General features: G+C 42.1%; 1 protein-coding gene across 7 annotated transcripts in view; it reads left to right on the top strand.

Moving 5' to 3' along the window:
• The window catches only part of LOC110485936 (regulatory-associated protein of mTOR), a 202,750-nt gene that overhangs the window by 91,253 nt on the left and 94,316 nt on the right, over positions 1-17,181 (top strand). For all 7 annotated transcript variants that reach the window (XM_036940605.1, XM_036940602.1, XM_036940601.1 and 4 more), the window contains exon 8: positions 17,116-17,175. In XM_036940605.1, coding sequence (XP_036796500.1) covers positions 17,116-17,175 — 60 coding nt within the window. The remainder of the gene's footprint in view (positions 1-17,115; positions 17,176-17,181) is intronic.

Genomic DNA, 17,181 nt, shown 5'->3' with positions numbered 1-17,181 from the left:
AGTAGTTCGTTTACTGACACATTTTCATTCAGAATTGATCAGTGTGGTGCCTTTTTGAAGGTGTACTGTCATTCACAACATCCTAGATAATGAAAAGAAGCTACTTGAGTTGACAGGAAAGGCTAAGTTTTCAGGAGGGAAGCGAAAGTGTGCACACGCGTGTACTTTTCTTTTTCTGTTATGTGTGTTTGCATGATTGTGAGTCCTTAGCGAAAACACACACCATCCCCAGATGGTATGAGATTGAGGCAGTCACCTGTCAAGGAGTTGGCAGCAGAACAGAAGTAGTGTTTAAAGATTCAACAGGAAGATGGTGCTTCTCAGCTCCTCACAGTCACGAGGGCACGACTGGCTCCTAACCATCCGATAAGCACGTTGAGTCCCTCAAGAATCACTATCCTCATTTCCTTTCCTTATTTACCCCCCCCCCTTCTTTCCAACCTCCTCGGATCTTTCTCACCCATCTTTCCTCTCCCTTCCTCATTTCTCCACTCCTTTCCTCTCTCCTTCCCCCCTTTCCTCCCTCATACCTTTCCCTTTCTTTTTATCCCCTCTTGTTCCATCCTTTCCTGTTTTCTCACCATCTCTGCTCTTCTCCTTTCCCCCTCCATTACCATAGCCACTCTCTATCTGAACATCGGGGAAATCCCTTGAAGCTAGTGCTCTATCAGTAATGATTTTCTGCTCTGGTGAGCAAGGAATCTCTCTCCCCCTCTATATTCGCACTAACTATCTCATCCCCATCTTTCATTCTCTTCTCTCTGTACGTTTTATGCAGGTTTGGAAGCCGAGGTAAGCCTGTCTTAGTGAGCGTTCTCGTCTGTTTTTCTCACTGCGGCGCTGAATGCAATTAGCTAAGGAGAGAAGCACATGTCTCTTTCAGCATGGAAGGGAGAAAGAGACAGATTTCACTGCAGTCTCGAGACAGGGCTGATAATGGATATTTCTAGTATTGGAAATCATTCTTTGTTATGACCCATCCAATAGCTTTACTCTAAGACTATCAAATCCTTAAGCAATTTGGTACTTGGCTATATAAATATTATCTACATTTTTTATTTTACCAGATAAGTTGTGGCCAAGTGAGCTAATTGGGAACAAAGGATTAGGTGGCCATGATAATATATGTTGGGTTTGAAATTTAGCCAAGAGACAATATACTTGCAACAAATACCAAGAGCTGTATGGGGATGACTGAGACCTCCGTTTATTGTCACAACCAAAGAGTATTGCTACTTTTTTGGTATGACATGCCTATTAATGTCCTTCCCATGTGGTATTATTGTACGCCAATGCATCCCACTATAATGGATCCTGAGAGCATGAGAAGATAGTTGACAAAGAAAAGGAAATGATTTCTCCAGTCTTTCACTTTTTTATCAGAAACTGCCATTTCAAATCAAGGTTTATTTGTCACGTGCGCCGAATACAACAGTGAAATGCTTACTTACAGGCTCTAACCAACAGTACAAAAAAGGTATTAGGTGAACAATAGGTAAATAAAGTAATAAAAACAACAGTAAAAAAAGACAGTGAAAACCCATTAGCCTATACGTCATCCTTTTTTAATTATTATTTTTTTAATTTTACCCCTTTTTCTCCCCAACTTCGTGGTATCCAATTGTTGTAGTAGCTACTATCTTGTCTCATTGCTACAACTCCCTTACGGGCTCGGGAGAGACGAAGGTTGAATGTCATGCGTCCTCCGATACACAACCCAACCAGCAGTACTGCTTCTTAACACAGCGCGCATCCAACCCGGAAGCCAGCCGCACCAATGTGTCGGAGGCTACACCGTGCACCTGGCAACCTTGGCTAGCGTGCACTGCGCCCGGCCCGCCACAGGAGTCGCTGGTGCGCGATGAGACAAGGAGATCCCTACCGACCAATCCCTCCCTAACCCGGACGACGCTAGGCCAATTGTGCGTCGCCCCACGGACCTCCCGGTCGCGGCCGGTTACGACAGAGCCTGGGCGCGAACCCAGGGACTCTGATGGCACAGCTGGCGCTGCAGTACAGCGGAGAAAAAAAAACATATGCGAGCGACAAATGCCTGTCCGTACGGCATGTGTGCCCGTGTGAGGCCTTTCCCGAGTTCTTGCCAATACTTGTCAATTTGTACTAGAAATGCTAAGACGCATACCGTGAACTTCAATTAATATCCTGGCCGTTTGTTTGCTTAAAACACTGAACAAGACAGGCGCTTTTTAGAGAGATTATTATTTTTGTGCAAGGAGTCTATTTCCTTAATGCACACAGCTTTTGCTCATTTGCATAGTTGTTTAATTCCGGCATTTACTTCCAACAATTTAATCAATTTCAAGATTTCCTGCATAATGCATTTTAATTTACACATGGTCACATTTCTTATGCCTCTAAAATAAAAAAATTAAATAAACTTTTCTTTGACAGAAGAAATATATATTTTTGCCGTTCTTACCTTCTCCACTAGAGGGCATGTCAGAGCAATTTCTTATTCCCAAAATGTAAAAAAAATAAACTTTTTGCTTTGTCATAATGGGATAGTGTGTAGATTTGTATTTTTTCCCCTGATCAATTTAATCCATTTTAAAATAAGGCTGTAATGTAACCAAATGTGGAAAAAGTCAAGGGGTCTGAATACTTTCTGAATGCACTGTATAATGGAAGAAGTCCCTGGAGAGGACTTGTGTTCTGAAAGATGAGACGTTGAGGACGATAATAAATACAGTTTTGATGTAATTAGGGGTGTGATCTTTTAAACATTAAAACCTTTAAACGAAATTGGGATCCTTATATAAAATTTTAAACTCCGCAAAAAAAGAAACAATCTCTGTCAACTGCGTTTATTTTCAGCAAACTTAATGTGTAAATATTTGTATGAACATAAGATTCAACAACTGAGAAATAAACTGAACAGGTTCCACAGACATGCGACTAACATACATTTAATGAGTCCCTGAACAGGGGGGGTCGTCAAAATCAAATAACAGTCAGTGTCTGGTGTGGCCACCAGCTGCATTAAGTACTGCAGTGCATCTCTGCTCATGGACTGCACCAGATTTGCCAGTTCTTGCTGTGAGATGTTACCCCACTCTTCCACCAAGGCACCTGCAAGTTCCCAGACATTTCTGGGGGGATTGGCCCTAGCCCTCACCCTCCGACGCAACAGGTCACAGACCTGCTCAAAGGAATTGAGATCCGTGCTCTTCGCTGGCCATGGCAGAACACTGACATTCCTGTCTTGCAGGAAATCACACGAGCAGTATGGCTGGTGGCATTGTCATGCTGGAGGGTCATGTCAGGATGCGCCTGCAGGAAGCGTACCACATGAGGGAGGAGGATGTCTTTCCTGTAATGCACAGTATTGAGATTACCTGCAATGACAACAAGCTCAGTCTGATGATGCTGTGACACACCTCCCCAGACCATGACGGACCCTCCACCTTCAAATCGATCCCGCTTCCAGAGTACAGGTCTCGGTGTAACTCTCATTCCTTCGACGATGAATGCTAATCCAACCATCACCCCTGGTGAGACAAAACCGTGACTCGTCAGTGAAGAGCACTTTCTGCCAGTCCTGTATGGTCCAGCTGCGGTGGGTTTGTGCCCATAGGCGACGTTGTTGCCGGTGATGTCTGCCTTACATCAGGCCTACAAGCCTTCAGTCCAGCCTCTCTCAGCCTTTTGCAGACAGTCTGATAACTAATGGAGGGATTGTGTGTTCCTGGTGTAACTCGGGCAGTTGTTGTTGCCATCCTGTGTCTGTCCCGCAGGTGTGATGTTCGGATGTACCGATCCTGTTTAGGTGTTACACGTGGTCTGCCACTGCGAGGATGATCAGCTCTCCGTCTTGTCTCCCTGTATCGCTGTCTTAGGTGTTTCACAGTACGGACATCGCAATTCATTGCCCTGGCCACATCTGCAGTCCTCATGCCTCCTTGCAGCATGCCTAAGGCACGTCCATGCAGATGAGCAGAGACCCTGGGCATCTTTCTTTTGGTGTTTATCAGAGTCAGTAGAAAGGCCTGTTTAGTGTCCTAAGTTTTCATAACTGTGACCTTAATTGCCTACCTTCTGTAAGCTGTTAGTGTCTTAACGACCGTTCCACAGGTGCATGTTCATTAAATGTTTATGGTTCATTGAACAAGCATGGGAAACCGTGTTCAAACCCTTTACAATGAAGATCTGTGAAGTTATTTCGATTTTTACGAATTATCTTTGAAAGACGGGGTCCTGAAAAAGTGACTTTTTTTTTTGTTGCTGAGTTTATATGGGTCAAAGACTTACGTTTTTCAAAGTAGCAAAAATATAAAACAACAATTACAATTCCCTTCAAGGCTTTTTTAGGTTCATTGGAATGTCACCTATGCAATTATATTAGTTATATTCAAGAATAAAGCCAATTAATTTTTATTGTGATTCATATTAATGTACCCTAGTAAAATGTCATTCAGCATAACACTAAGTATTAAAAAAAAGAAGAAAAAAAAGAATTCATAATCACAAGGTTATATATCCATACATAGACTGCCAGAAATATAACTACCCAGAAAAAAGTACATTATTTTATTTTTAATACCACATTTGGTGCGTCACGGGTATCAAAACGTCTTGCCTTACACTGGGAAAAAAAATCTAAAATGTAGGAAACAAAATAAGGTATTGTATTTTAATATAAAATGCTGGTGTTATACTGTATGACAATATTTTGTTATCCTTAATGACATCACTACGGCCCACAAATTTTGATTAAATGTGATTCCTTTAGCAATAACAGTAATGATCCTATTATTAGTAGCAGCAATAGTATTTTTCTTTTAGCAATTTAAGGTATAAAACTGTGTGAAAAACAGATTAAGATGTTTCAAATGTGCAGACTAGCTGAACTTAGATCTCTTCCATACTAGAGAGAGAGAGAAATGACCCATATGCCACACACTTGAAGAACATGGGGTTTTACTATGCAGCATAGGTTAACTGACACATAAGGTACAATTTAATGTAGGATTAAATCAGCATTGAACATTTCCAACAAAGCATTTAATTAAAAAACATTCCATAAACATTGTGCAAAAAAGTTTTGCTTGAAGTCATCACGAAACACCTGGATATCTTTCTCAAAGTAATATCATGACATCACATCGTTTTTACTTTTGCAGGCGCTTGCAACGCTTTGATACCGTTTTCACTTTTTCTGGAGTGGAGGAAGCAAGTGGTTGCTCCAGTGTTTGAGATTGAGGCTCAAGGGATTTACGAGTTTTGGAGTCAATGACTCAGGTGGTTGCTCCAGCTCTGGAGGTGCAGGTTCATGTTGTACTTGTTCAGTTGATACTGTAGTGAAGTTCATCACCACATTAATTTATTAGATTTTTTTTTCACAGCGGTGCCTCTGATTTAATCAACTTTTCCCCCAATATTTTTCAGCATCAGATTGTGTCATCGTATGGATCGGTGGATGATCAGGAGTGACATGCTTCTTCTCTGATAGCTAAAAAACGAAAATGTAATAGTTTTGACACTGGCACAGAATAGGATCCGCATCCATTAAATGTTATTAGTAGTCTATTAATAGTAGGCTATACAATGACACTTAATCAAAGTTGAAAAGTTAAATCAACTCCCTCTCCCTTTCTCTCTAACATGTTTTGTTACTATTTCAAATCAATTCAAATCAAATTGTATTATTCACAGGTGCCGAATACAGTGAAAAGCTTAATTACGAGCCCCTAACCAACAATGCAGTTAAAAAAAACTGATAAGAATAAGAGAAATGTAACAAGTAATTAAAGAGCAACAGTAAAAAATAACAATATATATGCCGGTACAGAGTCAATGTGCGGGGGCACTGGTTAGTTGAGGTAGTGTGTACAGTTAATTAAAGTGACTTTGCATAGATGCCCCCTCCCCTCCGTTGTCAATGCAAATAGTCTGGGTAGCCGTTTGACTCGGTGTTCAGGAGTCTTATGGCTTGGGGTTAGAAGCTGTTTAGAAAACTCTTGGACCGCTTGCCGTGCTGTAGCAGAGAGAACAGTCTATGACTAGGGTGGCTGGAGTCTTTGACCATTTTTAGGGCCTTCCTCTGACACCGCCTGGTATAGAAGTCCTGGATAGCAGGAAGCTTGGCCCCAGTGATGCACTGGGTTGTACGCACTACCCTCTGTAGTGCCTTGCGGTCGGAGGCCTAGCAGTTGGTGTGCTTGGACCATGTTAGTTTGTTGTTGATGTGAACACCAAGGAACTTGATTCTCTCAAACTGCTCCACTGCAGCTCCGTCGACGAGAATGGGAGCGTGCTCGGTCCTCCTTTTCCTGTAGTCCACAATCGTCTCTTTTTGTCTTGATCATATTGAGGGAGAGGTTGTTCTGGCACCACACGGCCAGGTCTCTGAAGACCTCCCTATAGGCTGTCTCGTGGTTGTCGGTGATCAGGCCTACCACTGTTGTGTCATCGGCAAATGTAATGATGGTGTTGGAGTCGTGCCTGGCTGTGCAGTCACAAGTGAACAGGGAGTAATCACTTTACTATAATTTGAGCTTGCGGCAAACACTTTCCGTTGCATTAAGTGGCATTATTACACGATTATTACATGATAGTTAATGTTGTAATTATGCATTGTTACACTGTAACGGGTAAATTTCTATTCAATATAGGTACACAAATGCAGTTTCAAGATACCTACACAAAATAGCTACATAAAATGCCCATCAAACTACTTAAATTCAAACGTGTTCGGTCTCGATTTTTCATCAAGTGCCCCAGCTATTAACTAATATAATTAATAATCAATTTTTAATCCATAATTGTGTATAATATTATATTAACTAATATAATCCAAAAGTTATACCTTAACTGCAGTGCAATAAAACATTAACTACAGTGTAATAGTACATTTTAAGGTTAAGTGTTATCCACCCAGCTTTATATCCTATTATATCCTATTCTGTTGCTGACAGTAGCATGAAACCATGAAAACAATCTTTATTATTAGACAACTGCATCTACAGTATAAAGAAAATGTGCCTTGAAATACCTTAAAATACTATAAAATAGTTTAAAATGATAATACTCAGTATTCATACAAGTAAATATGAATTGCATGATTAAATGTTGTAAACTAGTGAAAACATGGGATAACAAAGCTACTGTCCTTCAGCATAACGGATAACATAGTGGTGTATCATGAAACTTTTGTTGTGCTGATACTGAAGGACGGATTTCATACATAAACATATTTAACAGGCAGTTCCTTGGCCACCTATATAAAGTATAATTACCTTGACCTATAAAGGTTATCCTTTTCATATTTAATATAGCTTTTATAAAAATAACATTAAAATTATGTTTTCTGTGTTGTACTGAAGGACATGTGTTTTTGTTACAAAGGTGAAAAGGTGAAACCATAAAATACTTCAGAGATTTACTCACCTCATCACATTGATACATAATCCAAGATGGCGTAGCAGTCAGACGTCAGTTTTCTTGTCCCGTGTATATATTTCGTATATATTTTAAATCTCAATTTCCAACTACGGACTGAACATACTCTCCTGCAGTCTGCCTCAGCCAATGTGGTATGGATCTGTTATTTTTTCACTTTGGAACCAGAACCCCCATCAGAAGCTAGCCAGCTTACTAGCTAGTAGTCAGTTAGCCACTGCTAGCGGTCATTACAGTTAACTCGGACATCAGCCAGCCTCAGCCCGGTCAGTTCCTGCCAGTCTGCACAGGGCGATATCAACCCGGAGCATATCGGACTGCTTTTTATCTACCACATCTCCGGATTCCTTCAGCAAGCTCTGAACCTTTACACCGGATCATTGCAGCTAGCTAGCTGCTATCCGAGTGGCTACTCCTGGCTAACGTCTCTGTCCCGAAGCAAGCACCAGTTAGCCTGGAGCTAGGCCCGTCTCCCGGCTACCCGAAGAGGTCCATCAGCCGATTCTTGAGCTACAATACCTATTTTGCCGATTGGCCTGGACCCTTTAACTGCCGACACGGAGCTCCGCCGATCCATCATGACTGGTCAACAGGCTCTATCGTTGTGACGTCCCCCGGAGGCCCATCTGCTAGCCTGCTAGCCCCGACCCGCTAGCTGTCTGAATCGCCTTGTCTCCAGCTCGCCTAGCTACTCACTGGACCCTATGATCACTCGGCTACACATGCCTGTCAATATGCCATGTCTTATTTCACCGTAGAGCCTCCAGCCCTGCTCAATATGCCTTAGCTAGCCCTTTTGTTCCACTCCCCACACATGCGGTGACCTCACCTGGCTTAAATGGTGCCTCTAGATGCAAAACCTCTCATTGTCACTCAATGCCTAGGTTTACCTCCACTGTACTCACATCCTACCATACCCTTGTCTGTACATTATGCCTTGAATCTATTCTTCCGCGCCCAGAAATCTGCTCTTTTTACTCTCTGTACTGAACACACTAGACGACCAGTTCTTATAGCCTTTAGCTATACCCTTATCCTACAGAGGGTCTTCAATGGGTCGTCTTTGTGATGTCAGTCACATGATTCGCATCATGTGATATGCTTTAAAATGGCTTTTTACCTTTGTTATACTGAATGACATTGAAGCGCAAAAGTTATTCAAGTTTTTAAATATTTTTTAGATACAGTATGTCGCCCATTATTCTATATATTGTTGCAAACACTAACACAATTATGCCATGGGTGTTCATTTATATTTTTAGGATGAATTTCTACATTTTTCAAAGCCTTGTCATTAGAATTTTAACCCGGACAGTTACACTGAAGGACATTTTGACACTTTAGAGCTCAATAACTCCCTTAATTTAGTAGTTTGCAACACAAATATTTCTGGGTCAAAAGAAGGGTAAGAGTTGAGTGGGTTTATTTTATATTTATACATCTTTTTATGTTAAATGAAGGGCCTTCGGACACCAAATTTACACGTCTCGTCTTTGACCCATATATAAAATACATTTTCTGGGTGGAAGAAGGCTTTCAGTGTAAAATGTAATGACTAAAACCCAAATATAAAGTGTGTAGAAAGGATAATGAACCTATATATTTTAAAATAATATATTTGAGATCTAACAATTACCAAAATAAAAGCTAGACAGTTAGGGAGAATGCATAGACTTGCTTTCAATGAGAATGACAGATCTATAGCACATTTCTTTGTACATTTGGTCGGGTCGCCCAAAACTACATATTGCACCTCTCTCCCAAGCAAATTTCCTGCAATTCTATGCATTTTGCCATGGCTGATGCAGTGTTATTTTTCTCAAACAATAAAACCAATAGTGCTAAATTCATTGTTTGGTGAATTTTCTATGCGGCGGTGCAATTGCTGTATAGTTCCTAACAGCTGTCATTCGAATACCATACAGTGTTGTGAAGCGGAGAACCTGAGCTCTGACGTCTTGAATAGCATGTTACAGTACTGCCACTGCATTCCAATTTAGGCGCTTACCAATTACAAAATCTGCCATTTCTTTTATACCCAAATACGGGAAAGGGCTTACCAATCAGGAAGAGTTCGGTACTGAAAGACCACTGCATTATTTGATCTCTTATTCTGTGTGAACTACAATACCCAGCTTACCCTTCTCCTGCTAAAGTAGTAGTGTTGTAGTTTGAATGGATATTTGGGTGTGTTGTTTTTATGTGAATGTCTCTTAGTGTTTGGCACTGTTCGGGGTTCAGACAGTGACAATTCTAGTACAAAAAGAGTAACGCACACACATAACGTGCAAAGTCTCACACATATTTTTTTTCTATCAATGGTGTAGTATAGCTAATGGGTAAGTCAAATCACAGTTTCTGAGAAAGTGAGACTGGAGTAGACGTTTCCTCTTTGTCAATTATCTTTTCATGCTCAAATGATCCATTATAGTGAGTGCGATGCGTTGGCGTACAATAATACCATTGGGGAAGGACGACATTCGTTGTGAATTATATATGCCTATTTCTTTGCAATTTTCATTCTTTGGTTGAGACATTTAAACTGAGGTCTCGGTGGTAGGTTTTCCATTTCCCTTTCATTATACATCTCTCTTGGTATTTGTATTGTGTCTTGGTTAAATTTCAACCCCAACATCTAATATTATCATGGCCACCTAATCCTTTGTTCCCAATTGGCTCGTTTGACTACTCAACTTATCTGGTAGAAATCAAGATCAGTGATGAAATAATAACGGTAGATAATATTTATATAGCCAAGTACCAAATTGCTTAAGGATTTGATAGTCTTAGAGTAAAGCTATTGGATGGGTCATAACAAAGAATGATTTCCAATACCAGAAATATCCATTATCAGCCCTGTCTCGAGACTGCAGTGAAATCTGCCTCTCTATTTCTGTAGATCTATCTCTCTCCCTTCCATGCTGAAAGAGACATGTGCTTCTCTCCTTAGCTAAGTGCATTCAGTACTGCAGTGAGAAAAACAGACGAAAAGGCTCACTAAGACGTGATGGCTTACCTCGGCTTCCAAACCTGCAATTATTATTATTTTTTTTTAAAGCACAGAGGGAAGAGAAAAAGAGAGGGAGGTGGAATGAGAGAGGAAAAAACAAATATAGGAAGAGTGAGAGTCAGAAAGAGGGGTTCCTTGCTCACCAGAGCAGAAAATCATTACTGATAGAGCACTATCTTCAAGGGCTTTCCCCAATGTTGAGAGAGAGGGTGGCTACGGCAATGGAGGGGGAAAGGAGAAGAGCAGAGATGGTGAGAAGACAGGAAAGGATGGAACAAGAGGGGATGAAAAGAAAGGGAAAGGTATGAGGGAGGAAAGGAGGAAGGAATGGAGAAATGAGGGGAAAAGAAAGAAGGGTGAGAAAGATCTGAGGAGGTTGGAATAAAGGGGAGAAGGAGGGTTAAATAAGGAAAGGAAATGCGGATAGTGATTTTTGAGGGACTCAGCATGCTTATCGGATGGTTAGGAGCCAGTCATGAGCCCGTGTGACTGTGAGGAGCTGAGAAGCACCATCATCCTGCTGAATCTTTAAACAAGACTCCAGTTCTGCTGCCAACACCTTGACAGGTGATTGCCTGAATATTCTGGAACTCTCCTCATGCCAACTCCACCACCTGGGCATTGTGTGTGTTAGCTAAGGAAGCCTAGGTCTCACACTCACGCAAGCACACACCGACAAATTCAGTCACACACACATAACAGAAAAAGAAAGCACACACATGTGCATGCTTGTGTGTGTGCACGTGAGACCTTAGCTTCCCTCTTGAAAACTTGGACAGCCTTTCCAGCATCCTCAAGTATCTTCTTGTCATTATCTATGATGCTTTGCATGACGTTACACGTTCAAAAGGCAATGCACTGATCAATTCTGAATGAAAATGCGTCAGCATGGAGCTGCATTATCTGGTCTTACATTCCTTTCATTTGCCTAGATATCTGTTGACACACACCAATGTTTTGCACTCGTTTAAAACTAACAAAACTCATTCTCGGTCCTCACATCTCCTTAGCCTATAGGGGGAAGGAGGAAACAATTGAGGAGGGTGGAACACACACACACTTCCTGTACAATCTCTGGAGCGTGGACTCAATATGGGAAAAGTTAATGGGACTGTACTCTTTCCTCTTTGTCCTTGTCTGTGGTGACATCACAATGGGGAAGCAAAGCATTGAAAACTTGCTTAACCTCATGTTCTATGACCCTGCGGTAGTACTGTACATTCAGCTTTGTTTCAACAGACCTAAACGGGAATGTAATGGGTGCAGGAAGTAGAGTTTTTCCTCATAAAACCTCATAATGCTTCAGAACACTTTAACTACCTCAGACTACCTTCACGGCCCTGTGCGAAAACACATTGCCGTTCTGAATGCATCTCTGCATTTTCAAAATTCTATAGCAATGCCTAGACCTTTTGAAATAAAATATATTTTCTTCCAACCCGAGGGCCTTGAACCAGATCCAATAATATACATGATACATATACGGCTCTGCCCTTGAACCATAGAAATTAATAAAGATAGGTTATGCCTTGAACATCCTTGAGACGTAAGCCCTGAACCTACTGGAACTGTGTTTCTCTGTATGAATAACCATTTAGCCTCTAATAGTGTAGATCTCATTAGAGATCGACCGATTATGATTTTTCAACGCCGATACCGATTATTGGAGGACCAAAAAATGCAGATACCGATTAATCGGCCAATTTTTATATATTTGTAATAATGACAATTATGACAATACTGAATGAACAATGAACACTTTATTTTAACTTAATATAATACATAAATAAATAATAACATGTTCAATGTGGTTTAAATGATGCAACAACAATGTTGGAGAAGAAAGTAAAAGTGCAGTATGTGCCATGTAAAAAAGCTAACATCTAAGTTCCTTGCTCAGAACATGAGAACATATGAAAGCTGGTGGTTCCTTTTAACATGAGTCTTCAATATTCCCACTTAAGAAGTTTTAGGGTGTAGTTATTATAGGAATTATAGGACTATTTCTCTCTATACCATTTGTATTTCATTTACCTTCGACGATTGGATGTTCTTATAGGCACTTTAGTATTGCCAGCCTAATCTCGGGAGTTGACTGCGCTGTGCTTCAAGCATTGCGAAGAGCTGCTGGCAAACGCAGGAAAGTGCTGTTTAAATGACTGCTTACGATCCTGCAGCTGCCTACCATCGCTCAGTCAGACTGCTATATCAAATCATAGACTGAATAATAATATAATAAACACACAGGAATACAAGCCTTAGGTCATTAATATGGTCAAATCCGTAAACTGTAATTTCGAAAACAAAACGTTTATTCTTTCAGTGAAATACGGAACCGTTCCGTATTTTTTTATTTAAAAATAAATACATTTTAATCCGTATTTTTACTGAACGCACGAGAAGTGACACAATTTACTTAGTTAATATTGCCTGCTAACATTAATTTATTTTAACTAAATATGCAGGTTTAAAAAAAATATACTTCTGTGTATTGATTTTAAGAAAGGCATTGATGTTTATGGTTAGGTGCATTGGTGCTTTTTTCGTGAATGCGTTTGTTAAATCATCACCCATTTGGTGAAGTAGGCTGTGATTCAATGATACATTAGTATCATCACTAACATAAGTTAGTGTATCATGAGGGGGAGCAAGGGAAAGGATGGCGCGGGAAGCCAGAAGAGGGAAAGGATGGCGCGGGAAGCCAGAAGAGGGAAAGGATGGTGCGGGAAGCCAGAAGAGGGAAAGGATGGTGCGGGAAGCCAGAAGAGGGAAAGGATGGTGCGGGAAGCCAGAAGAGGGAAAGGATGGCGCGGGAAGCCAGAAGAGGGAAAGGATGGCGCGGGAAGCCAGAAGAGGGAAAGGATGGCGCGGGAAGCCAGAAGAGGGAAAGGATGGCGCGGGAAGCCAGAAGAGGGAAAGGATGGCGCGGGAAGCCAGAGGAGGGAAAGGATGGCGCGAGAAGCCAGAGGAGGGAAAGGATGGCGCGGGAAGCCAGAGGAGGGAAAGGATGGCGCGGGAAGCCAGAGGAGGGAAAGGATGGCGCGGGAAGCCAGAGGAGGGAAAGGATGGCGCGGGAAGCCAGAGGAGGCAAAGGATGGCGCTGGAAGCCAGAAGAGGGAAAGGATGGAGCGGGAAGCCAGAAGAGGGAATGGATGGAGCGGGAAGCCAGAAGAGGGAATGGATGGAGCGGGAAGCCAGAAGAGGGAAAGGATGGAGCGGGAAGCCAGAAGAGGGAAAGGATGGAGCGGGAAGCCAGAAGAGGGAAAGAATTAGAAGACAGGAGGAGGGAAGCAGATGGTGAAGGAGAGACGAAAAAATAGAGGCATATAGAGAATTGGAAACTTAGTAGACGATAACGACTTGGAGACGTGTAAAATGGAGAGGGGGAGTGGAGGACAGACTGAGGGATTTGGGGTTGGGAGACATGAACACATTCAGAAGGAGAATGTGATGGAGCGAGAGACCGAAGGACGGAGAAGGGAATGGAAGTAGAGCCGCATCGAGGGAAAGATGGAGACAGAGGGAGTCTGGGGAGAGCTGATTGGGGGATGTAATGAGCTGTAGCAGACAGTCGGCTCCGAGGGGACCAACCGAGACGCTCCGCTCCTCCCTCTACGACCTAGTTTGGGATCCCACCGAGAGGTAGCCGTCGCGCACAGGACCCCACACACACTCTTCCTCGCTCTCTCGTTCTCTCTCTCGTGCTCTCTCTCTCTCTCCCAAGCACGTACGCACAGACAAACTCACACGGACCCCCAGTACCACTCCACAAGTTATCTCCACTCCACACTTCTCTATAGTACAGTATGTCCTCTGACACCCTTCTCCATCTCTCCTCTGTTTGTTATGGCTGTGGATCAAAGTCTCATCTCCTCATGTGTGCTTTGGGAACACTTCAGGCGAGAAGTCCCTTCTCTCTCTCCATCTCTGTCTCTCATTCTGTCTATATGGCCTTGTCTCTATTCATGTTCCATGTCCTATTTGAGGAGACTCTCGTGTGCCACTTTGACCTCTGTCCTAAAAGTTCATTACCACAACACACACAGTGGGAGACCTGTGTAGCGAGCTCACCATCTGAATGTAATGGCCACCTGAGGTTTGTTGTGGGGAGCTGTTACACGGTGTTAGTTTGACCCTGGTCTGTGTACGTGCTTGAATGTCCAGATGAGAACACGTAGGCTGGACAGCTGGTGGCGAGGTTTCTGCATAATTCAAACGTTGGATTTGTGTAACGCGCGCGCATGAGTGCACACTCACACAACACACACTCACACAACACACACTCACACAACACACACTCACACAACACACACACGCGCACACACACACACACACAATCCCGACCTCAGACACACACCTGAGTTCCCCTTGATAATAGTGACTAAGCCCCATCTGCGATCCCAACCCAGCTGCTATATTTGCTGCCTCAGCAGTGCTATATAGTGCCTCTCCTCTACCTTTTAAACATCACCCTGCTGTGAACGCACTGGACCTGCTACCAACCGGGCCGGTCCAAGCACGATGATACCCTCTTCACTGTGGGAGTCACAGTGCGGTCTAAATTAGAGGTCGACCGATTATGATTTTTTTTTTTTGTAATAATGACAATTACAACAATACTGAATGAACACTTATTTTAACTTAATATAATACATCAATAAAATCAATTTAGCCTCAAATAAATAATGAAACCTGTTCAATTTGGTTTAAATAATGCAAAGACAAAGTGTTGGAGAAGAAAGTAAAAGTGCAGTATGTGCCATGTAAGAAAGCTACCGTTTAAATTCCTTGCTCAGAACATGAGAATGTATGAAAGCTGGTTGTTCCTTTTAACATGAGTCTTCAATATTCCCAGGTAAGAAGTTTTCGGTTGTAGTTATTATAGGAATTATAGGACTATTTCCCTCTATACCATTTGTATTTCGTTAACCTTTGACTATTGGATGTTCTTTTAGGCACTTTAGTATTGCCAGTGTAACAGTATAGCTTCTGTCCCTCTCCTCGCTCCTACCTGGGCTCGAACCAGGAACACATCGACAACAGCCACCATCGAAGCAGCGTTACCCATGCAGAGCAAGGGGAACAACCACTCCAAGTCTCAGAGCGAGTGATGTTTGAAACGCTGTTAGCGCACCCCGCTAACTAGCTAGCCATTTCACATAGGTTACACCTGCCAAATCCCAGGAGTTGATAGGCTTGAAGTCATAAACAGCACAATGCTTGAAGCACAGCGATGGGCTACTGGCAAAACGCACGAAAGTGCTGTTTGAATGAATGCTTACGAGCCTGCTGGTGTAACGGATGTTTCAATCGGTGACGTCACTTGCTCAATCGGTCACGTCACTCGCGGCTTTTGTGGAGCGATGGGTAACGATGCTTCGAGGGGTGACTGTTGTTGATGTGTGCAGAGGGTCCCTGGTTCACACCCGGGTATGGGCGAGGGGACGGTCTAAAGCTATACTGTTACACTGGTGCCTTCCACCGCTCAGTCAGACTGCTCTATCAAATCATAGACTTAATTATAACATAATAAGACACAGAAATACGAGCCTTAGGTCATTAATATGGTTGAATCCGGAAAGTATCATCTTGAAAACAAGACGTTTATTATTTCAGTGAAATACGGAACCGTTCTGTATTTTATCTAACGGGTGGCATCCCTAAGTCTAAATATTCCTGTTACATTGCACAACCTTCAATGTTATGTCATAATTACGTAAAATTCTGGTAAATTAGGCGGCCCAAACTGTTGCATATACACTGACTCTGCGTGCAATGAACGCAAGAGAAGTGACACAATTTCACCTGGTTAATATTACCTGCTAACCTGGATTTATTTTAGCTAAATATGCAGGTTTAAAAATATATACTACTGTGTATTGATTTTAAGAAGGGCATTGATGTTTATGGTTAGGTACACATTGGAGCAACGACAGTCCTTTTTCACGAATTTGCACCGCATCGATTATATGCAACACGCTAGATAAACTAGTAATATCAACCATGTGTAGTTAACTAGTGATTATGATTGATTGTTATTTATAAGATAAGTTTAATGCTAGCTAGCAACGTACCTTGGCCTGCTGCATTCGCGTAACAGGCAGGCTCCTCGTGGAGTGCAATGTAATCAGGTGGTTAGAGCGTTGGACTAGTTAACTGTAAGGTTGCAAGATTGAATCCCCCGAGCTGACAAGGTGAAAATCTGTCGTTCTGCCCCCGAACGAGGCAGTTAACCCACCGTTCCTAGGCCGTCATTGAAAATAAGAATGTGTTCTTAACTGACTTGCCTAGTTAAATAAAGATTGTCCAAAAATACTGATTTCCGATTGTTATGAAAATTTGAAATCGGCCCTAATTAATCGGCCATTCCGATTAATCGGTCGACCTCTAGTCTAAATAGACCTGGATATACCCTGCGTGTATCCCTTTGTGACCTGACCCTCACCTAAACCTCTAGTTCAAAGACCTTATGCTATGCAATTGAAAGTTACTTGTTGTTTCTGTGATATCAAACTTATTTTCACTGTGAAAACAAAAAACGTTTGTGGTTGACATGGCAATGCTTCCATGCAAACGTTCAGCGTTTTACAGATGAATTAAGACCTGAAGCATTTTTTTTTTTATATAGCACTTTTGTTTGCTTTCTTGCTGCCCTGATTGGACTGGACCTCTGTTTCTGCCTCCAGGTTTTGCATGCAGAAAAGTGCCAAGCTGGTACCAGGAGTGACGTTGGACCTCATTGAGAAGTAAGT

This window comes from Oncorhynchus mykiss, chromosome 13 (genome assembly GCF_013265735.2).
Source record: "Oncorhynchus mykiss isolate Arlee chromosome 13, USDA_OmykA_1.1, whole genome shotgun sequence".
Lineage (NCBI taxonomy): Eukaryota > Metazoa > Chordata > Actinopteri > Salmoniformes > Salmonidae > Oncorhynchus > Oncorhynchus mykiss.
This window is presented reverse-complemented; position numbering and strand designations above follow the sequence as displayed.